This window comes from Molossus molossus, unplaced genomic scaffold (genome assembly GCF_014108415.1).
Source record: "Molossus molossus isolate mMolMol1 unplaced genomic scaffold, mMolMol1.p scaffold_m16_p_10, whole genome shotgun sequence".
Lineage (NCBI taxonomy): Eukaryota > Metazoa > Chordata > Mammalia > Chiroptera > Molossidae > Molossus > Molossus molossus.
This window is the reverse complement of record NW_023425345.1, coordinates 24,727,070-24,751,606: the sequence shown is the minus strand read 5'-3', so window position 1 is coordinate 24,751,606 and position 24,537 is coordinate 24,727,070. Positions and strand designations below refer to the sequence as shown.

Sequence of the window (24,537 nt, the reverse complement as noted above, 5' to 3'; positions counted from 1 at the left end):
GACGTCCTGCTGGGCGAGGCTGGGAGCCCGGGAGGGGTGTCTGGGTCAGACCGGAGCGTGTCTGCCAGCACGTTCGCCTCCAGGGAAATAAACACACCCTCTCTGGAGTGTATGTACAGGAGGACTTGTGTCTGGTCACCTTGCACGAGTTTCTCGAATCTCCCTGGGGTTCTGTTTCCTTATTTATGAAACCTGACTAACACCACTTGCTTTACAGCAGTGATTTTCAACCTTTTTCATCTCGGGGCACATATAAACCAATTACTAAAGTTCTGCGGCACACTGAAAAATATACTTTTTGCTGATCTGATCAAAATTTTAAAAGAAGTATAATTTTGAATCATCCACACCGGATGGCTATTGTTGTGTTGGCTGCTGTCAGTTTTTTATTGGACAGCCTAAGGAAAAAGAGGTCAGTGCCCCTGACCGAAGAGGCAGGTCTGCGTGTTCTGACTCTTGCGACCCTGTCCGCACAGCGCTGCTTCACGGGCTGCTGCGTGAGTGATGACGCGAGTGGAGAGTAATGAAATGACAGCGTGCTCCTCGGAGCCGTCTGCGGGTACCGTGCAGTGCCCTCTGCGGGCACAGCTGCCTGTGGTCCTGGTGCTGCCCGATGCGGCAGGTGCTGTTGCTGTTTCAGGGACAAGGGCGCTGGGCTCAGAGGCTTCGGTAACTGGCCAGAGGGCACGGTGCGCAAGGGAGACACAGAATTCTGGGCTCCCTGTGACTTTGAGGCTGTGCTGCACCGCACTGCCCAACGCCATCTCTGTTTTCAGAGAAGCAGGAGAACAGGCAGATATTTGTAGAATTTTAGGACTTCCTACAGAGAGGTGTAACTCAGTTCAGTGAAATCCAGCGTTTTCCCTGAATAGAACTGGCATAAAGTATGTCTCTCTCACTTCGATGTTTCCCTCTCTCTCCCTTCCTCCCTCTCTAAAATAAATAAATAAAAAAGTAACTAGTATTTAAAAAAAAGACCATAAATCTTTAGTCTCTCTTACTGTATCTTTGCCCCCCTGATTACCTGCATCTAAAAATGAATGTGATGTGTGACGTACTGTGGCGTGGGAAAGGACAAGCGGTGTTCTTCAAACAAGGCACTGGGCTCCTCGAGCCTGGACCCCGAGCCATCCAGCCCCTCTATCACCACCCCGACCTGCAGCTGGATGCTTGCTGCCAGAGGGTGGTCTGCGGTGGGGGACGGCAGGGGGACAAAGCCTAGCGTCACACAGTACCTTGCGAAGGCAGCGTCCAGCTATTGCAGACTGAGAATAACCAGCTCTCGTATGAGGACTACTCTAGTCTGCAGGCAAAGCAGCGACCTGGGCAAAGGCTTACCCCTCTCCCTGCCCTGCCACTTCCTCGTCTCACAGCAGTTTTACTGCAAGTGGAAAACAGAACCGAGCTGTGGTTTAACTGTCCAGCTTTTGTCCTGCCATCAAGTGGCAGAGACATTTTAATTTCCTACCATCTCATCTCTGACAATACCAACGATTATCATAGAAAATGCTAGTGAACAGGAGGAACAAGATGGTGGTGGTGGTGTGTGTGTGTGTGGGGTTGTGTATAACTATGCAGCTTCCTACAGGGTGACGATTATTTTTACCACAAAGAGGCTAGATGACACCTTTAGATTCATCTAGATGGGGGGATGTGATTCTGGAGTGTTCATATAAATAAAGTTTAATAATAAAAACGATCTTGTTGTCTCATGTAGTTCGATCTCGAGAAATCTTGCCCTCGGGCGGGTGAGTGATGCATCGCTGCAGCCCCGGCTGGAGGCTCACGCGGCTGGAACTCCCTGCGGCCGGTTCTCCTCCCATCCCGTCCGCACAGGATTTTCACTGTGCTTGTGCCTGCTGCTTCTCTTTCATGGCTCTGGTACCACCTATTTCTCACAAAACAGTAAACCGTGACCCAGGCCGCTGCTTCAAGTGAGGGCGTACCCAGCTCTGGGTACCAGGCTGGCTTTCCACTTTCATGCGAAGCATCTGCTACAAAAGATCTAGAAGGTCGCCTGCTCTTTGGTTGGTAAATGAAGGGTGGTCTTACCAGAGAACAGACTTTCCTGTAAGATTCAGAAACATTTGTATTTTGCAAACTTTTCTCTTTCATAAATGTGAAAATAACCCCAAACAAGCTGCCACTTAATCATTTTAAATGGCATTTAATCCAGCAAAGCCAACTTTAGCCGAGTAATAAAAATATGTTGACATTCAAGACACTGAATTACTCAGTCACTAATGGAGGTAGCAACAGGAATTTTGTGGCATAAAAGCAGTTGTTTCAAGCCCAGAGTATAAGTGGCTTTTATAACACTATTGATTGTTTTGTTTCTTTAGTTAAAAATTATGCCAGATGATAAAAATAACTGCCTGACCACACAGGTTTTTTTTCTTTTTTTTAAACTGAAGTTCAAGTCATATGAGTTATTTTTGTTTTTAAGATTTCAACAGAATAAAAGGTAGATCCTTCTTACTTCCCTGGATTCTCTGGAGACTGTCACCACGGCCCCCCTCAATTTCTCAGCTTTGTTAAAATCCATGTCTGCACAGATGCAATATTCTCTTTTTTTTTAAACTGAGGTATAACTGGCATGTAACAGTACAGTATTAGTTTCAGGTGTACAACATTACATAATGATTGGACATTTTTATCTATTGGGAAGTGATCACCCCAGTAAGTCCAGTTACCATCTGTCACCAGATAGTTATACATTTTTTTCTTATGATGAGAACTTTTAAGATGTATTCTCTTGGCAACTTTTGAATAAGCACTACAATGTTACTGACTACCATCACCATGCTGTGCCTGACATCCCCATGACTTATTCATGTTTTAACTGGAGGTTTGTACGTTTTGTTGTTGTTAATCCTCACCTAAGGATATGTTTTCCCAGTGATTTTTTAGAGAGAGTGGAAGAAAGAGACAGGGAGGGAGGGAGGGAGAGAGAGAAAGAAAGATTGATGTGAGAGACACATCGATTGGTTGTCTCCTGCATGCACCCCAACTAGGGCTGGGGATTGAACCTGCAACCCAGGTACGTGCCCTTGACCAGGAACCAAACTTGCGACCCTCTGGGCTGCGGGCTGACACTCTAACCACTTAGCCCACCAGCCAGGGTTGAAAGTTTGTATCTTTTCACTCCTTTCACTCATTTTGCCCCGCTCCAAACCCCTACTTCCTCTGGTAACCCTCATTGCGTTCTTTGAGATACAATGTTCTTTGATCATCAAGGAAATGTTTAATATTATGTAATAAAATGCATCAAACTATAAACAAAAGTTCATCCCATGATAAAACACTTGAACACCATGTAAAGAAAATGCTGTATCACAGGGTATTCATTAATTTTAAGGGCATTTCTTCTAAGCTAGAGGGCCTTCTACATGCAGATATGTGGATATGTGGATACTTTAAACAACTGTCCATTACTGGATTGTCTCTTCCATGAGAGGAAGTTTATGAAAGGATTTAGCTCAAGTAAAATGTCATCACAAAGCACCAATTTCTAACTGCAGAAGGAGAATGCTCATTCTTTCCTGCTGCATGACGGACCCTGGCTGTCTGCAGCTAAAAGACACTGTGAAAAAATCCCTTCCTGTTGTTAAGAAGAAATATTTTCACTCCCACGCCTGTCTCTTACCAGAAACTCATTGTAAGTTCATTGAGCAGAGACTGTAAAAAAGATGGGCAATTCACAAGTAGCCAACATGGTTTCCAAAGAAAAGACCATGCTAGACAGAGCTGAAGTTTATAAAATCTGAGTGGGACGTCAAGTTACTGACAAAGGGCATGTTAAATGATGGTAGTTAATTTAAATTTTGGGAAAGCTTCTAAGAGAGTAATTTTATGTAGTTTTTATTGCCTAAATGAAATTTTAAATGAAAGTCTGAAAACTGGAGTTCTGTGGGTATAATCTCCAACAAGAAAAGACTGAGTGTCCCTGTTTCATTTCTTTAAATTTATTATGCAAAAATTATAAATTTATTTCAGATTCAGCAACAAAACAGGCAAGTAACATGCAAAAAAATTTTTTTTTTTGCTACTCAGGATTATAAGAGTAACTAGTTTCCAAACTCTTGTTCCCTGTGGGGTATTTGGCAATGTGTGGGGACAATTCTGGATGTCACAACTGGGGTGGAGGATGCTACTGGCCTCTAGTAGAAGCCAGGGATGCTGCTAAATATCTTACAATGCACAGGACGACCCCTCACATGAAAGAATTTTTGGCCCAATTACCAAGAGTGCCAAACTTGAGAAACCCTGCTCAGAGAATCAGCTTCCAAGGGCGAGGGGCAATCTGGCCTGTTCCCCCACCTCCCTCTAGTCTAGATAAGCCACTGCCTAGAGGCAGAAAGTTGATGACTGCAGTGTAGCCAGCAGAGGTGCTTACACTGGTAAGTGCTCATGCTTTGCCGGGCTTAGGGAAGCGGGAACCATGTGCGCAGTGGCAAGCTGGGCAGCGAGGAGCTGAGGCACAGAAGGCAGATCTATGCTTCCTGGCTTCACAGGGCAGAGGGGCCACAGCTACAAACTGCCTGGACCTTTACACCTCTGGGTGCAGACGGTGTGGGGCAGGGCTGGGAAATGCTGGTCTCTGCACCTCAGGCCTCACAGCTGGGCCTGAGCCACAGCTGGAGGCACTGCCCAGTCTCTGCTTCGCTCAGGGATGGGACAGCTTCCTACGCAGGTACTGCCGGGAGGTAGGGACGCTGTCTTACAGATATGTGTACCCTTAAACAAACTGGAGTTTCCAGTCTCCTCCAGCCCTTTCTATCATTTTCCACACAGCCATGGTGCCCTTACTGTTTATCTTTTTAAAACCTTGTCCTAGAACTGCCTTCTCTTTCAGGGCGCTTTGATCTCTCCATGTTTCACAATGAAAATAAAGTGCGGTGACTCAGCCAGAGTGTGAGGGGTCAGTCCTGCAGGGACTTGGAGAGTCCTGCCGGGGTGAAGGACCCTCCCCTCCCCAGGGCTCTCATCCATCTCCTCCAAACATGGACAGAGGGCAAAGTGAGAGGAGGCAAGAGGGAGTGCAGAGGTTAATCTCCAGGGAAATAAGGGAACCAGATGCCCTGAAGGGCACACTCTGAAGGCCGGCATCACTCGAAACAAATGCCCCGATAGAGGTCAGTGCCCCGGGCCAGCTCGGGTGGGCAGTGGTGCTGGCCGTACCCACTGCTCTCCCTTTGTTCTCGGGGCCCTGGAGGACGGCCACTAACAGTGATCAACCTACTTGTGCTATACATTTACCTACTGCCTCATTAGTATTCTAGAGTGCCCAGAAATGACTATTCACATCCTTATCTTTATGGAAAAGGCAACTAGGCCTCAGGGACATTAAACATCTTTGCTTGGGAGATAAGGACTAGAATTCGGTCTTGCTGACTCCAGAATCCACGCTGTCCCACAGTTCTGCTCTGCGGCCCCACACTCCAGGCTGGCTGTGGATCAGGACCTGGGCCAGGAGCCCGCGAGGATTCTGGGCTGCAGGGGTCTGCTGAGGGTTATCTGTCTGAAACAGTATGGGGGGCCATGATTCTTTCAGCTGCTACTAAAATTCGGAGCCCCTCTGATTTATGGAGACATACCACAGGCCTGTTCTTTCTTACCTCAACACATTTACACACGTAAGGGTGTGTGCAAAGGTATACACGTGCCTGCATACCCCATTCCGACTGCAAAGGCCTGTCACCCCTTTCTTTCATCCTTATCCCTGCAGACTTCTCTTTTTGATGCTGTTTTCCCCTTTAAGGCTGCTCCTGAGGCTCATTTATAAAAGAAAAGTCCACCAGCCTCATTTGAAACAATTTCACCATGCCTGGCTCAGGTGGCTCAGCGGTTGAGTGTTGACCCATGGACCAAGAGGTCACTGGTTCGATTCCTGGTCAGGACACATGCCCAGGTCGTGGGCCTGATGCCCAGTGGGGGACATGCAGGAGGCAGCCAATCGATGTTCTCCCTCTCCCTCTCCCTCCTTCTCTCTCTAAAAATCAATAAAAACATTAAAAAACAAAACCCAAAAGGACTAGAGGCTTCCAAGACTGACTTTCTGTGCATATAAAACTCATCCAGTCAATACAAACCAAGACAGTGCACTGCCCTAGCCTGGTGACACATAGTGATACAGAAGACTGATGTCTCCCAGATTAGAATTTTAAGTCTCTGCTAAAAATGTAAGCTTGAGAGATAATCAACATATTTTTTAAAGTCCGTTTAGAGATCTGAAAGATGGCCAGGACAAGTGTTATATAAGGGCTGGGATGGAGAGAACATGGCCTGGGGGTAGAATTCATGTCTTATCTGTTGTAGGATCAAGGAACCAATGAAATCCTCACAAACCACGAAGTTTGTGTTTGCAAAGCAAATCCAGAGACTTAAAAGCTACGAGATAAGCACAAGACAAGAGATAGTTTCCCGTTGGGTGGGCCATGGATTTGGAACAACAGATCTGTACAGACCTCCAAAGTCCCCACTTCTGTGCAGCACCGAGGCTACGGGTGAATTCTAAAGCAGTCTGCCAATGGATCTTGCTTCCTTAGCAGATTTTTGGATTAAGGTCAAGGAAGGGACAAGCCAACAGGAAGGCTGATCACTCAGGTTTTTTTAAATTAAAAAACTTTTTTTTTTCTTTTTCTTTTTTCTTTATTTTGTTTTTTTTTCCAATTTTTATTAATTTATTTTTGTTACAGATGTTTCTCCTTTCCCCCTCCCTACACCCCCTCCTCCTCATCCTGCCCCCCACCCCCTAACATTGTTGTCTGTCTGTTGGTTATGCACACATATAAGTTCTTTGGTTCATCTCACCCATCCTCTCCCTACCCCCCTACTCTGAGGTTTGTCAGTCTGAACCATACTCCTTTCTATGTCTCTGCGTCTATTTTGTTCGTCAGCTCACCTTGTTCATTATATTGCACAAATAAGTGAGATCATGTGGTATTTGTCTTTCTCTGATTGGCCTGTTTCACTTAGCATAATACTTTCCAGGTCCCTCCATGTTGTCTCAAAGGATAAGAGATCTTTCTTTCTTACAGCTGCATAGTATTCCATTGTGTATATGTACCACAGCTTTTTTATCCACTCATCCATGATGGACACTTGGGCTGTTTCCAGATCTTGGCGATTGTAGATAGTGCTGCTATGAACATGGGGGAACATATATTCTTTCTGATTGGTGTTTCAGGCTTAACTCAGCAAAGGAAGACAAAGAACCCAATTAAAAATGTCCAAACAGGACATACAAATGGCCAAGAACACAGGAAGAAATGCTCAACATCACTAATTATCAGAGAGATGCAAATTAAAATAACAATGGCTGGTGTGTCACCTCACACCTGTCAGAAAGGCCACTATCAACAAATCATCAAACAGTAAGTGCTGGTGAGGGTGTAGAGAAAAGAGGACTCTAGTCCACTGCTGGTAGGAATGCAGACTGGTGCAGCCACTATGGTAAACAGTATGGTGTTTCCTCAAAAAATTAAAAATTGATCTGCTATTTGACCCAGTGATCCCACTTCTAGGAATATATCCTAAAAAAATTTTTTATCTTCAGATAGAGTGGGGGATGGGGGGGGAAACATCGATGTGAGAGAGACACGTCAAGTGGTTGTCCCCCTGCACAGCCCCGACCAGGGCCGAGGACCGAACCACAACCGAGTTATGTGTCCTTGACCAGAATCAAACCCACGACTCTTTGGTCCATGGGCCGATGCTCCAACCGCTGAGCAAACTGGCTTGGGCAAGGTTTTAATGGAATTGAAGAACTTTAAGAGAAAGCCAAAATGACTTAAAATTTTTTCTTTAAGACTTAGCTGTCCGTAATTAAAAACAAAGCAGGTTAGTTTATCTGATGGCATAATGCAAGAGGGGTAGTGCCTAGGCCAGGAAAGACGCAACATTTGATGTTTTGAGATGCTCTGCCCATGACCTAGAAAAATGTCTGGAACATAGAGCTACATGATACTTTTTGAATAAATGAATGAATGATTTAACTATAAAATTCAAGTATGCAAAGAGATAATCTTTTACTCAGCTGCACTTTACTTCTGTTGACGATGTCACTGTGACCACTCTGGACGGGTCCTGAGCAGCCAGCAGCCTAGAACTTGCCTCCTTCCTAACTTCACTGGTCTGGGTCCTCCCATGTCTTAGGTATGCCTCATCCTCTAAACCGCAAGTAACTCCTTGCGGGGAGGGACAGTGTCTCTCCTTCCGCCCGCTACCTTCCGCCCAGGATTCCAAGCACACCAACCAGAGTCTGTAGAACAGGGGGCAGCAAGTGTCTCTGTGAAAGGCCGATCAGTACGTAGCTCAGGCTTTGCTGGCCACACCATCTCTGCTTCAGCTACTCAACTCTGCCTCGCTGGGCAAAAGCAGCCACAGACGGCACTAAGTGACTGGGAGTGGCTGTGTGCCAATAAAACTCACTTTACAAAAACAGGCGGGGGCTGCTTTGGCCCACGGGCCAGAGTTTCGATCCCCGCTTGGAGTCCCAGCTCAGAAGGACACGTGTGGGAAAGGACACTGGATGGGAGCAGGAGGCTCCCGATGTGTGCGCATCTCCATTTCCTCATCGGTAAAAGACCCTCTAGCTTTGGAACCGTCGAGTTCTAAGAATGAATTTCAAGACACACTGAAAGCATGACTCATGGCCTCACCAGAGCCACACCTCATCAACCATGGAGCTCACTGCCAACGTACTCTGCTTACAAAACACGTTGGTGAGACACAGGCCAGTAAAACTTTTGTGGGCTGGTAAAGTGTTAGAAGGCTGACAGATGCTGCCCCTCCTTCCCTGCCTAAGGATAATAAATAGAAAATAAGCACAAAAAGAAGCAATTTGCTCATTGTTACACACACCATTAGCTATTCAATAAAAACTCTGGCCTGTGTTAACTCTCCCAGAAATGCCAGCCATTCCAACTTGTTAAACTCAGTAACGGTCCATCTTGTGCTTTGAAAAATAAATGACACTTTCAAAAATAAGCTGCATGGTATATTTAAATAGATCGCATTTGCGGTTTGTATTTAAATTGTCAACTACCTCTAGCATTTCCTTTATTGATTATTTTAGTTTTGCCATGAGATAAATACCTAGGTAAACTATCATAACTTTGCGTGTAATCTCTTAATTGTATGATGCATCTCAATATTAAACAGTGAAAAAATAAAGAATTGATGAAGTATAATGGGTTTTTAATGGACCTGGATTCTTGGATTTACATTTTTACCCGAAGCAGAAAAAAATAGACTGGCCAGCAGGAATCGTGTTTGTCTTTTCTCCAGCAGGAATGACTGTTTTCCCCTAATCTCCACTTGCTCATATTCGAAGCATTCACATCTAAGCCAGCCCCTCCACGAAGCCTTCCCTGATAGGCCTGCTCCAACCTCCTATTAGTATTTAATAGGAGTCCTTTGAAGATACCACATACAGCATTTACAGCTAAGGTGTTACCCCTCCTCCAATACCCACCTTAAAGGCAGGTGTCCAAATGCATAAATCCTAAGGTATCTGAGAAAATTATATCTGAACAAATAAGAATTCAACTCTACTATTGGATCGACATTCATAAGTAGTGTTTCTATCCGTACCCTCCAGCTACGGTATTCAGCGAGCGACATTCAACAGCATCTTCATTTCCTTCTGCTCTGTGCTCATTCAAAAAGCTTAAGGAACTAAGTTTTCTCATCTAACAGCTGCTTCATAGAGAATTGAAAGATTATTATGGCTCTTTAGTAATGACAGAACTTTACACTGTACATAGAAATCATCCAATAAATTTGACCTTCAATAAACAGAATCAATTTTACAAGGACTGGAGTAATCCAAAAACATCCCAGAAGGATTGGGGCGGAGAGACAGGGATCTCCCAAATGAAACGAAGGCACCTAGAATCGTGATGCGCTCTCTTTGGAGGGTACAGAATCCAGACCGTCAGATCACAGACTTCTGGAGTTGGAGTTAGATTGTTACACACACCATCAGCTTTCCAACCCTCTCATTTCACCCATGAGGAAAACAGTGCCTTTCAGTTAAATTAGCTAATACTGGATTTGGTCTATTAGTCAGCACAGACACCTGGAGATGTTTAAACTTTTGAATATACCATTAGGACATTAATAGTAAATAATTTTAGGGGACTGTATCATACTGCAGGAGTTAACACATTCCTCCACAGGATCTGGGCCCCAGGATTGTTGACATGAACATTCTGATTTCCTAGAGTCTTCAACAAAAGCACAGATTCGCCTTTTCTGTGTGCTCCTAAGAGAGAGGGCATCCATAGGCACCAAGGTTCGTCACTTGGTTGGTACAATATTCCATGGAGCTTCTAACTGATGAGACTACATCCATCATCCAACAATTCTGAAATTTGGGAAAAAGATTTAAAAAAATAGCACAATTTTAAGAGACTAATATTTTTAAAATTTCAAACTGCTAAACAAGAGAAAAATAACTCCATAAGTCTATAAAACGTAACTTTCTTTATGTACAGGATTATCTTAGATTCCGAAGAAGCCTGTGAAGACATCACGGAGGGGGCACACACAACAGATGTCAGCGGCCGGCGGCCCCGCGAGGGCAGCGGCAGCACTGCTGGCGGCCGTGGACAGGCGGCTAGGGCTGTCCTGCAGTCACACAGCCCATTTGACCTCCGCGTCTCTAGGGCTCGGTTTCCTCTGTGGCTTCCCCTGTCCAAATGACCCATACAAACCAAACAGAGCAGTAATAAGCTGCCTCAAAGAGCTGTCCTGAGAATTACACACAAGCAGGGAGTATTTGCAAAGCATTCAGTACTAACGCGCAAACCACGCGAGAAGGACCTTGCTGGAAGGCCTGAGGTGGGTCCTACATGTCCACGGGGATGCCCTGACCTATGCTCTTTCTCCAGCTGTCTGGGGAAATGCACATGCTTTGTCTAAGCTCCGCTTCTTCCCTGCTCTTCTTTCCCGGTTTTTCTTTTTATTATTAAAAAGTATATATATATGCACAGGAAAAAAGAACAATAATGTGACCCCCCTGTGCATGGGTCACCCAGCCATACAGCCGCCAGCTCAGGGCTAACCTTATTTTATGTAGACCCCATCCATTCCTCATGCCCGACCCTGCGGGATCGTTCTGAATCAATCCCAGGCATAGATCATTTCATTTTTCATAGTTTTAAAACATAAGTCCTATTTCTTTGCCATCTCATTTTCTTGATTCAACATTCCTGATGTAAATTATTTATAACAATAAAATTGAAGCAACACTGCAGGTGCACCGGGGCCAGAGAACACTATGGAAACACACGATTTCAATAAGAAAGGGACCATGAGTCAAGGCAGAGGCAGCACTCAGCCTGGGGTTCAGCGGGCACTTTGTCCTGGGGCAGCGGCTGGCAGAGGAAGAGGCATTTCTCACCTTTCCCAGAACAGGCCTGACTCTCCCTTCCTGCATATATCGCTCCGCTACTGAACACAAATCACCTCCAGCATCGAGCTACCCCAGTTCCTCCAGTCAAAGCGTGCCTGCTGTCTGCTTGCTTCCACAGTACTTAATTATCCTAGCACACAGTGAGTGAGTAATAAATAAGTGAGTAAATGCTTGCGCTCTGAATGAATGGGACACAGGACCTGTTTCCTTCTGCCTTATATCTTAGTTAGTGGTTTTCCCATCTGTCTCTCCCAGTAAATTTTAAATTCCTCGAGGAAATAATTGTGTTAAATCAGCTCCGTGTCCCCTGTTTCCTAATGTGTTTATCTGCACATAGTCGGTGCACAACAAATGTGTCACAAACGGAGCAATGCTCCAGGAAAAGAGCTCATCTTAAAGAGCTAATCTTGCCAAGTGGTTGGAGGATTAAACTTCTGGAGAATGACTTCACCTAGATTATGGAAGACTAGCAAAGATGCAATGTGTAGATTTCCACTAGTTTCTTGTCTTAGGAAAGCAAAATTGGGCTTGTCATCATAAAAGTAAAAGAATTCGAGTGGTGCCCGGCCGGTGTGGCTCAGTGGTTGTGCACCGACCCATGCACCAAGACGTCGCCAGTTCGATTCCAGTCAGGGCACACGCCCGGGTTGTGGGCCAGATCCCTGGGGGGGGGGGGGCATGCAGGAGGCGACCAATCAATGTTCTCTCTCATCGATGTTTCTGTCTCCCTCTCCCTTCCTCTCTCTATAAAATCAATAAAGAAAAAAAAAACTAAAAAAAAAAAAAAAGAGTTCAAGAGTGGTTTCCTCGGTCCGAATGACCTAACGGCACCTACCTCCACACCACCATCCTGTGTTCCTCTCCTACCCACGGCTGCACTGAGCTATGGGTGGAATTATAGGCCTGAATCTGAGACAAGGATTCTTTGTGCTGTGTCTGGTTATTAATTAGTGGCTGGAAACTTTAGGACAGGGCCATTAACATGCTCATAAACCTTTTATTTTAAATGTTTTCACTTTGCCATGATTCTGATGTGACTCTCCTTATAAGTTGAATGTAGGACATTTGTTTTTTTAAACATTTCTGAGGCTCATTAACTGCTTTGTCCCAGCGGCTCATTAACTAGCCCATTAGGGATTTCGCCTCATCCAGGCAGAAGCCCCCGCTGGCCTTCACAGAGCCTTGGAGGGCACCTAATTGGGGATGGTGTGAGGCTAGCTGCAAGGCTCTAGGGAGACAGTGGGGCTTTGCTAGGTTCCCCCTGAGGCTGAAGTGGCGGCAGAGGGGAGCACCCACTTACCTGCTATCCTTCCAATGGGCATGGCGTGCTCCTCGGGCGGGGAGACGGAGACCATGATGTGGTTCATGTACAGGTCTTCCCGATGTGACAGGTTGATGGGTTTCCCTTCCCTATGCAGCCCGTCCTCGGAGAGCCTGGACTGTTTGAAATCCACGGAGTGCCGGGGGTTCAAGATCAAAGGGTGCATGATGGGGCTGGGCATCAGCTGGATCACACGCGTGCTCTCCTGCCGGGGGCTGGATGGCTTCTGGTGGGACTCGGAGGACGGTGGACAGTGATTATTCTCTATGGGAGACACTGACAGGGGGTAGGACTCCTGGTGGTTGTTTTCCTGGTGGAGCCTTGGTCCCTGGGCCCTCTCGGCCGGGGAGAGGCGGCGGATCATGTTGTCCAAGGGGGACCGGAGGGGCCGCTGCTCTGGGTCGGGAGATGGCCGGTGATTTGTCGTGATGGGTGACCTAGAGCGGTGCAAGAGTTCAATGGTGGGAGGGTTGTGGTGCACATTCTCCACTGACGGCCTCGGGGTCCTCTGGACACAGTTATCTGTGGAGCACAGGGAGAGACAATCACAGCCCGCCATGAACTGTCAGGAGAGGGACCTCCCTGTGGGTCTAGAGCAGTGAACAGGGGGGTGTGCGCAGTGCAGCAACTTGCTTCCCAGGCTGCAGTCGTTTCACCGCAGAGGAACTTAAAGTGCGCACACTTACAATTCTTTTCCTGCTGTTAGACAGCTAAGAACGTCTACGAACATTCCATGAATCTCCTACTAGTGGCTTACGAACACAAGAAAGCCAAACTTTCATTCTTTGTCTCTGATGCTTCCATGTGGCTTTCAGGGTCCTTAAGGGTTTCTCTCTAGTGCTTTCACTGACTTATATTTTCATATTCTCTACCTCCAGGAGTTGTTAGTATTTAATGATGATGATGATGATGATGATGATGATAATGAAGCAATTACTATATCCTAGGAACTGCATTGCACTGTTTAAAACTTATAATACACTTAAGTAGGAGAGACTAACTACAGTAATCCCATTTCACAAGTGGGAAAGTGGAGGCCTACAGGAGTTAACCTACCCAAGGTCACACAGCCAGTTAGGGGATGAGTACCACGTTCCAATCAGAGTCTAGAACCTATGTACCTATTATAAGACCTACCACTTTGCTATGTACAAACTGGGGAAGTCACATCCAAACCTGCTCTAAGCATGAACAGTGGGCCCAATGTACAGAACAATAATCTAATTGCACTTGAAAGAACATTTAGAATCGCCTTGTCTCTGCACGCTCAGACCCTATCAACAAGTGCTTAGAGACAGGTAGAGGTACGTGAAGGAGGAGGAGGGATGGAGAACCCCTAACATACCTCCACCCTCTGACATTTGAGCAAGGACTACATGAGAAGTATACTCAGCCTAGCAACAGAAGTAGTTCTGTAGGCAGGTTGACGGAGGAACCAGCACACACTTGGCTTTCACAGGCCCTGCTGAGGAGAGGAAGGAGAGGCTTCTGCCCAGGGGAACGGAGCTTTCTACAGGGCCCCACACTACCTCAATGACATTTTTCTGGCCATATCTGTTCCCAGAGCTGTCTCACCAAAAAGTCCCTGTTCTGATCAAGACTTGTCCATGGTTTTAAGCAAAGCAATATCTATCTGAAGAACATATAAAGGGGAGCTGGGAACCTGACAGACAGAGGTGGTGGTTATTAGACAGTTTGCACAGGGTTAACAGGAAAATGGGGACGCCTCTAGATCTCACCTGTCAGGTGAGACAGTGAACAAGATAAATACTGTTCATGGTCACTAAAAGATCATCTGCTTGAAGGCAAAGGGTTAATTTTGTAACTACTGTATCACCTGCTGCCATGAATTTTTTTTTTTTTTTATCCTCACCCGAGGACATTTTTCCATTTTTTTGTTCAGGTAGAGTGGGAGGGAGAGAGAGAGAGAGAGAAACATCGATGTGAAAGTAACACATCGAGTGGCTGCCACCCGCACAACCAACCAGGGCCGGGGACAAATTGCAACCGAGGTACGCGCCCTTAGAGGGGACCGAACCCGGGTCTCTCAGGACCGCAGGCCAATGCTCTAACCGCTGAGCCAAACCGGCCAGGGCAGCTGCTGCCATGAATTTAAAAGTGCTTAATCATTGGCACGGCTACCAATAGGAGAGTGGTTTCATAAATTAGAGTGTATCTCTAAACAATGGAGGATTGTGCAGCCAGAAAATAAAATGAGGAGTATCTTAATATTCTGCTAAGCCTGGTCTCTAGGCTCTATGGTTAGATAAGCAAAGCAAGATAAAGTATTTATTTTTTTAAATATGTTTTTACTGATTTCTAGAGAGAGAAGAAAGGAGAAGGAGAGAGAGAAACATCAATTGGTTGCCTCCTGCGTGCACCCCCACCAGGGGATTGAGCCTGCAATATGGATATGTGCCCTGACCAGGAATCGAACTAGCGACCTTTCGGTGCACAAGATGACACTCAACCCACTGAGCCACACTGGCCAGGGCAAGATAAAGTAGTTATGGTATACTACTATTTTTCTAATAAAGAAGAAGGGGATTCCAGTTTCAATAATAGCAGAGTGGCCTATACTAGCCTAACCTTTCTATATACAGAAATATTAGAGTTTGGATAGAATACATTTATATAAGTGATTTGAAGGTAATGGAGAAAACTGAAGGGGATTTTAAAAGAAGGAAAATTAAGAGTGAGATTCTCCTCAGTCCATGTAATGTAGGGCAGCTAGAAAATAGAAAGCTGCTTGAGGTGTCAGGGATTAGAGTATGAAGCTGCCAGAATGGCAAAAAAAAATGAGAGAGCAAGTCTCATGAAGAAGAAAGCCTCAGAGGGAGTACCACTAAACTGGCACATGAAGTTCCTGTAAATCCTTAACGTATGCTCTGAAGAGCACATGTGCAGGAGACACTCTAAGGAGCTCAGTGAAAGATATGAGCAGAAATCTCAGCTACTGGCCACTGTATTGGATAGAGTTTGGAGTTTAAATCCTATCAACCAAACTCTGTCAACACCTCAGGCTATTGATTAACCCAGAATGGCCACACCTTAGGAGTAAAGATAATGCTCTAGGACAAAGGGATTTACATGAGGGCTAACAGCAAAACTAGAATAGATCTGTCCTGACTAAATGTAAGACCAAGCCTCCACAAATTCAAAGTGACTGGCCAGTCATTTAACTGCCTGCTAGAATAAGAAAAGCAACACCCTTCAGAGGAATATAACATAATACAGAGTCTCTATAATGTGCTCCCTATCTTTACTGAATATCCAGTATCCAATAAAGGTTTTCTAGACATATGAAGAAACAGAAAAATGTGATCCATAATCAAGAGGAAAGGCAATCAACAAAACAGACTGAGATAAGCTAGATGTGGAAATTAGCAAAAAAAAAAAAAAAAAAAAAAAGAACTTTTAAATAGTTATGAGTTCAAGCACTTAAAAGAAATGATGACCACAATTAATGATAACAGATGGAGACTTTCAGAAGAGAAATGAACACTGTTAAAAAAAACACAAAAAAAACATTTTAGGACTGAAAAAAAATACAATATCTGGAATGAAAAACTGGACTGCATGGACTTAACAGCAGGTTGGAGATGATAGAAGATAGGGTTAGTAAACTTGGAGAGAGATTAATAAAAATTAAAAATAAACAGATCCTTAGTGACCTGTGAAACAATAGTAAGTGGTCTAATAGACATGTAATTGGAGTCTAAGAAGGTGAGAATAGGAAGAATGGGGCAAAATAATTTGAAGAAATAATGGTCAAATTGCCCCCAAATTTGGTAACAACGTCAAACTTAAAGGTCCAAGAAGCTCAACAAATCCCAAGCAAAATAAATACAACAAAAGCTACACCAGGCACACCATAGTCAAACTGCTGAAAACCAAAGACAGAGAATCTTGAAAGTAACCTGAGAAAAAATGACAACTTATGTACAGGGGAAAAGTTATGCTACTTTTGGCTAAATTCTTTTTAAATACCCAAAAAGAGCGAGAGAGTGAAGGAATGAGAAAGTGAGCGCGTGAGAGAGAGAGAGAGAGAGAGAGAGAGAGAGAGAGAGAGGAGAACAAGTGCACATGTAAGAAAGAAAGACACGGAGACCTATAGGTTGAAGAGACTTAAAAGACACATCAACCATTCACAACATATAGACCCTTGCTTGAATTCTGATTTAAAGTGGAGAAATGTTGAAGAGATAGTTGGGAAAATGTGAATATTAATAGGATATTTGGTGACATTGAGGAACTGTTAGTTTTCAGGTGATGTGAAAGCTCTGTGACTATGATTTTATAAAGGGTCCTTATCTTTTTAGACTTGTACTGATATAAATAGAGATAAAATTATGTATCTGAGATTTGTTTGACAATAATCTGGATGGTAAATCAGAGAGCAGGTGGGACACAGAGAAAACAAAACTGGCCATAATTGATGATCAAAGCTGGTGATGGGTACATGCTGGTTCATTATATAATCCTATCAGTGTGATATTTCCCACTATAAAACATTTTTTAAGTGTGGAATTGATCTTGTGATGATACAGGTTGGGATAAGAAGTTCTAACTTCCTCACTTGAATCCAATGGATCTCAATGTTGCTATCCATGAAAATGAATTCATCTTTTGTCCATGGTTCACTTTTCATCTGTCACATAATATGGCCTTTGTAAGTAAGCAAGTATTTAAGGTAGCTGCATTTTGAACTTTCATGTATTTTCTTCTAAATGCCATTAACAGAATGTCTCCCTTTCCTTAATTGTTTATTAAGGTTTAAAAATACTTAAGGATGATGAAGACCATGTGTTGAAAAATCCTATTTCCTGAGTCCATTTCCCGTCTTACAAATTTCAAAATGGACACAGGCGTTGGCCAGTAGTCTGGTTACCTGCAGGCTTCCTTTGATGTCCTGGGCTTCAAGGCTGTGCATGGGTGTGCACTCAGGCAAGTCTTAGGAAGTCTGGGAGGACTATGAGAGGAAGAACTTTCATGCCAAGGGTAAAAGAGGAACTGATGTAATGTCCTGGAGAGATTTCACTCTCTGTTCCTGCCCAGATCACTGGGAACAATAAAGGAGGAGACAGTGCTTTGGATAATCAACTCAGATTTTACTTTGGACTCAGGATCCGGGCAGGAACAGTCCTCGGAGGAGCATGATTTATTTCTTTCTCTGCAGACACCACTCAAAGAGGAAGTACTTGATGAAGTTGATAACATTAATGGTAGAGAACTGGATCTGAGGGTTTTAATTCCAGGCAACTGGTGGTCTGGGCACAACCACTGTCAAGGCTGAAAGGCCTGCAATGAGGTCTTCCAAGCTTTTGTTTCAGTCTGCAAGCTCGCGCCCACGGATGGAGAGGGCGATGACGTTCCTACCCTGCTGCCTGTTGCCTCTGTTATTATAAGTTGGCAGCAGGGTATGGAAACTTATGAGACCAGAGCCGGCAGGCAGAGAAGCTCCGGACACAGGAAATGTACCGAGCGGACAGTGGGTGCATTAAATCCCCCAGATGTAGGAGTCTTCTGTCTAAAACAAGAAGATTTTTTTTTGGTCTGGCCTTGATGTCTGGGTTTGTTCTTGGTGAATTGCCCAGCTGGGAAACTGGGAAATTATCCACATTGCCCTCGGTCTGAAGGTCTTGATACGGAGGGAAATGCATAAGGAAGAGGGAGGGAAAGCCACACATAATTAGTGTGGGCGTGGAAGGAAGAGGGAGAGGGGGAAAGACCAAGGACTGGTAGGGAACCTATTCTGGTTAAAAGTGTTTTCTGATCCCAAACCTTTCTCTTTGTAGGTCTTTTTCAGACAGAAATAATCTCTTCTCACTACCAAACAGCCCAACATAAATTAGGTAGTTAAATGTGATGATAACAAAAAAAAAGTCAAATTTATTTTCTCATCCTCTTTCTTTACACTTATTAGAAAAAGTTCTCTATTTAAAATTCACCAAAATTTGACCCCATTTAATCATGTTATAAATAATGAATACTAGTACACCAAAAACAAACAAACAAAAAAACACACAGAAAAACCCCAAACAAACTGCCTTTGGTTAAAGTCATGGGTTTTGATTAGAAAATTTCTGGGATGGAACGAAGGCTAAGATCAAGTTTATACCTCACACACCAGAACCACACAGACCACCAGTGTGCCTTCCCCAAAGCCAGGGATGATGAGAGAAGTCAAGTTAGGGACATGCAAAAAAGCCACAGGCCCAGCAGGTAAACCTCCTTCTCTAGCCTCAGTCCACCCCGTTCCACATTCTTCCTGGAAGAAGCATTTCCCAGCTCAGTTCTCTAAAAGATTTGTGGGAACCATGGAGGTTAAAGGGTCTAGGTCTTGAGGTGGGATTCAAAACAGATTTCATATATATACTTAAGTTCTTCGAAGTCCCAAGCCCTGTACCTCAGAATGTGACCTTATTGGAAACAGGATCGTTGCAGATTTAATTAGGTAAGAAGGTCACGTGAGAGGAAGGTGGCCTCTCATCCAATATGACTGGTATCCTTACGAAAAGGGGAATTTGGACACACACACACACACACACACACACACACACTGCATGATTAAAAGGGGCGTGTTTTGCTCCATAGTGATTATAAAATATGAGTTGAATCACAGAACCTTGAGGGATGTCAAATCTATTTCAAGTAGTGTCTTGGATGCAGAATATGCAAAGAGTATGGAAATGTGGTCCTTGTTCTCAAGAATATCATAATTTAAAAGACACAATAAATAAACCTACATCAAAAGACTGTAAGTGCTGAACGAAGAGTCGGTGCACATGGGAGCATGCCACGTGAAGATGACGTCAAGGACTTCCAGCAAACCACAGACGCCAGGAGAGGGCACAGAACGGAGTCTCCCTCACAGTCCTCAGAGGGAATGGATCCTGCCCTTATCTCAACCTTGGACTTCCAGACTCCAGAACTGTGAGATAATACGCCTGGTACGTTGTTCTGGTAGCCCTAGAAAACGAATACACCCTTCATCGTCCCCTACTCCCTTTCTAAGAGTTTCAGCCGAGATTTCCACTGACCCTTTGCCTGCCCATTTCAGTCCATTCATCTCAACAAGTTGCCAGTGCTACTGAATTCGCTTGTAGGGCCTGAGAATAAAACTGCCCAAGTGTGCAGGGTATGATGCACAGATGTTTGAGGTCATACACAACAAATCCTAAGTACGCTCCTTGAATTTTATAAGCATTTGGTGAAAGGACCTGGAAGAAGCAACATAGGTAACTTGCAGGACTCAGGTTTCACCTTCGTGACTGTGGGCAGAGCCTCCAAACAGACTACTTCTGCCAGGGGCTCCGTGCAGAGCGGGAGCAGGTCTGCGCGCAGCGCGGTGCTCCTGCTGTAAGCTGCCCTTTGCAGGTAGGTGGTGTCAAGGAGCCTCCCTCAGTCTCCATAAAGCAGCACAAAAGACGTAAATGGAGCAATCAAGGGATCAGATTTCAAATGAGCCTAGAGACCTGTGGGTGTAAGCCTTGTAAATCATTGACAGGAATGGGTCAGGGTGGCACAAAGAAGGCAGAGGAGGGCTGGGAAGGGGAGAGAGCAAGATAACATCAACCGAGGCTCCCAGCACCCTTATCTTAAAAAAATCAGATGACACTTCCTTAGTGGTAAGAGGAAGTTTCTTGAAGATTTCCAGGCTGCCTTGGGAGAGTTATCCATGTATATTAGCGATTGCTTGGCCCTAAAACTTCTGGCTTAATAAAGCCAGTTAGCTCCTGGGCTAAGAGCAGCCTCTGCCGCTGGAGGAAGCCAGAGGACGGAGGGAGGGTGAGTGGTCCTCCCTGAAGTGACTGAGTCTAGACCATTGCAAAGAGGCTCAGTGCCCCATCTGTGGCTCCACACTTGCTCATCACAATCAAATGCTGCACCAGGGGACAAAGGTCAGAGGGTAAAAGGTCACGCTGCCCTGGACCCTGAAATATAGGGAGCAAAGCAGAGGCAAGGAGTTAGGAAAGAGTGGAATGAGGCCTGGGAAGGGAAAAAGCTGGTTGCCCAGGGGATGACAGGAAGTCAAGATCTGGGCCTGTTCTTCTTCTGCTGGAACCTCGTGCGTGACCTCCTGTCAGATCCAGGAATCACAGAGCTGAAAGGGGCACAGAAAGGTTAATCTTATAGTTCTTGAATGTGAGAGGAGACACCCAGAAAATTAATAGGTTCCAAAGGGGTCATGGAGGACCTACCACGTGCCAGGTACTGGGAGGTTATGAAGTACACACAGTACTCATTTTCAAAACAGGCTGTGTCCTGAAAGCAATTAAGCCTGGGGCTTTAAATGTATTTTACCACAGAAATAATGCTACATCTGGTGCCCAGCTAACCAGTGAAGGGATCCCAGGACGATGGCATAGGTCGCACAGGGCTCTTCCTATGTGTGGGACGCACAGATCGGTGTTTAAACCGAGCGCACACAGCTGCAGCAATGGGGCTGGTTAAGAAAACTGGAATCGAAGGTAAGAAATAAACCAACCAAGCATCGCACACCAATGTGAATATACTTATTACTGAACACTTAAACATGGCCAAGATGGCAAATGTCACGTATATTTTATCATAATTACATTAAGTTAAAAAAAAAAAAAAGAAAAACCCAATCAAATAGTGGCAAAAAATATCGAATATAATAATGAATGGCATTTATTGCATGCTTGCTTTGTGACAGGTGCTGTTCTAGGGCATTTTCCATATTAACTTGATCCTTTCTTGTATCAATCATATTTGATAGGTCCCCTCTCCTTATTTTACAGATGGAAACCGAGACAGAGGAAAGTTGGGTGACTTGCCTAAAGTCGCGCAGCGGGCACTCTGGGGAGCTAGGGTGTGAACGGTGGCCAGGATCCGGACAGCAGACACACCATCCCGCTCTCTGGTTCCATCACGCATCACAGGGTTAACACGGATTACAAAGATGCCAGGCCCCGCCCACCGCCTCAGTCATCAACACGTTTCCAGCGAGACGAGAGGACCAGGGATGATTTTCACAACCAGTACGAGGCCCGAGCAGCTAAAAGCTGCACCGCTCCTGCTGTCCACTCAGCAGCTGTCCTGAGGGGCTGGCTCCCAGGGCTCTGACAGCTCTCAGAAGCCAGCGCCTGACTCAGGGCCCACATTTCTCACCAGCTGGGGTGTCCTCATGCTAAGCCCATTCATCCTGAGCCAGTCAGGGATCTATATATGGGTTAATGCAGTCTAAGTAAGTTAGTAGATTTTTTTTTTTAATATGTTATTTATTTGGGAGAGAGAGAGTGGGGGAGAGAGAGAAACATCGATGTGAGAGGGACACATCGACTGGTGCCTCTCACATGACCCCGACCAGGGCCGGGGATGAACCGCAGCCAAGGTACATGCCCTTGACCGGAATCAAACCCATAACTCATTGGTCCACAGGCCAACACTCTAACCGCTGAGTCAAACCAGCCAGGGCAATAGGAGATTTTCATATCATGAACTGAGGACATATACTGGTGTCTCAAAAGTTATCTTTGACTTTTTTTTTTTAATTTAGATTTGGCTGTTTCAGGTACTCTGAAGCAGAAAAATTATAAATGGGCATGCTAGGACCCACCACAGTGCACCCCAGTGCACCCCAGTCAGGAGACCTGACTTGGCATCCTAATCTCTACAGTTCTGCTGATGGCCCATGTATTGGTTCCATGTCCAAGGTGCTTGCAGGAAAAAGAAATTGATGAAAATGTTTCTGTCGGCTCGTCCACCTGCGGGATGAACGCAGCGTGGGAGCCTGGGGCCTGGGGTACGTCTTACTTTGCCCCTTTGCAGCTGTCTGGTTTGGGGCATGTCTGCTCCGAACTGCAAACTGCTCTCCCTGTTTCCGCATCTGTAAAGCGGGAACGTGACCTTCTTAAGGGGCTGGTTGTGAAGATTAAACTACTTAAACATGTAAGAGCTTAGAACAGGACCTGACATGCAAAAAGGCCCCCATAAATGTTAGCTCTCATTTTGTTATTATAAAGCAGATTCATATACCGTATCTTCTTTAATTATGTCATTAAACTTGTATAAGATTCCCTTCCTCCAAAACAGTCTTCGGGCACTCAGATCTGGGGGTGGGGGAAGGGAGGGGTACTATTTCCCTTAATAAAGGAATCATATAAATAAAGCTTCTGTGGGCCACCCTAGAATGCAGGCCACCCACCCTGTCCCCATCAAAGACATGCTCTCTCTATGCCCGCACCCTGTGCTGGCTGTGAGGAGAATTGAGAAAAACAGCATTTCGACACTCGAAATTTCTCGTCTTCACTTCCGCTTTCCAGGTCCACCTGGTGGCAAAAGCGGCCCCAGAGCAGAATTTTCACCTTAAAGCTGTGTCCACCGAGGCAGAAACAATCACAGCATGTGTAAATATTTCCAAATCAAAGTGACTCACAATCACCTCCCGGTCTCGCAGACAGGACAGAGGAGAGAGTGGAACGGAAGAGCTGAAGTTACAGGAGGGTCCCCAAAGGGGTGGTGGGGTAAGGACATTTAAGAAACACAGATGTCGTTCCTTCTCCCTGGAGACTGTGCCCGTCCAGGCCGACAGGGGTAACTTTGCCACTCTGAGACTAGGCCAGACTGACAGCACATTTTAAACCGCTTTTAGGGAATCACTATTTCAGTAGTTTTAACACCAAGGGACCAGTGGCCATCTCATACATACTTTGGGACAAACGCCTTCTTTTAAATGTTCCATGGGAGCTCAAAGCAAGTGACTTTGGAACCTAAGGTATCAAAAGAAGTTGATATTACAACTGTGTGTGATGAAATAAATTTACTTTATAATCATTTGCTGGTCTGACATTTCTTAAGATGTTTTGCCTCCTGGTCTTGGTGAAAGAATAGTTTCATTGTTTATTTTGTCTTCTTTCTACTTAACTATCTAACTAAGTCACATTATGCAGATAAAATGAGTCACAACAATCAAAGAAAAGGAATCTAGAAGGGTGTTTTGCAGTTTCCGAGTAACACCAGGCAGGGCACTGTTAGGATTTTCTAGCTTTTAGTTGCCCATGACCCTAAAGGTAGAGAATGTGTCTATTTATCTTCACCCAGGGAGGCTCAGACTGTGGACAGAATGTGAGGATTTGAGAGCTGTAACATCTGAGATCATTTAGTCTAATCCCCTATCTTCCAACCGAGGGCCAGAGAAATGAGCAATTTAGCCCTTATGATTGTCCTGGAAGAATAAAGAGTTAGAACTGGTTTCCTGACTTCGACTTCAAACACTTTTATCTAAGCTGACCACGTGTCTAGGTTTGTCTGAGATGGTTCTGGTTTATGCCTACTGCTCTACCTTACTTACCGGAGTCCCATGTCATTGTCTTAGCATCTCAGTGCGCATGGAAAAGTATAAGGCTACTTCGTGATACAACACTGCACGCTCTTCCCGTCAGCGCACGAGGAAAAGGGGCGGGGATGCTGGTTCTCCCAGACCTCCCGGTGATCTGAGGACTGCTTTGCCCAAGGCGGGACCATTTCAGAACACACGAGACGGTGAGTGTTCACAGCAGAAGGGTTTGAATTGGTAGCTCGCCTTCCTCTCCTGTCAGAGCCTGGAGGGGCCCTGAGCTAACACCAACACCAGCTTGGGGGCTGCCATGGGGCTGCCAGTGAGGGAGGAGGGAGTCCAAAGCCATGCACTCAGGTGGGATGTGCAGGGGGCTGTTGCTAGATGAAACGAGACACCTTCGTTTCGTGAGACTATCCCAGTGTGACAGGAGGGTCCGCACTGAGTGGAGGGCAGTGATGAGGTGACGCTCCCGGGGCCTGACTGGAG

At 45.2% G+C, this 24,537-nt stretch overlaps 1 protein-coding gene across 5 annotated transcripts in view; it reads right to left on the bottom strand.

The window, feature by feature from the left end:
* The window catches only part of ETV6 (ETS variant transcription factor 6), a 223,752-nt gene that overhangs the window by 7,087 nt on the left and 192,128 nt on the right, over positions 1-24,537 (bottom strand). For all 5 annotated transcript variants that reach the window (XM_036250533.1, XM_036250538.1, XM_036250527.1 and 2 more), the window contains one exon: positions 12,723-13,265. In XM_036250533.1, the coding sequence (XP_036106426.1) occupies positions 12,723-13,265 (543 nt within the window). The remainder of the gene's footprint in view (positions 1-12,722; positions 13,266-24,537) is intronic.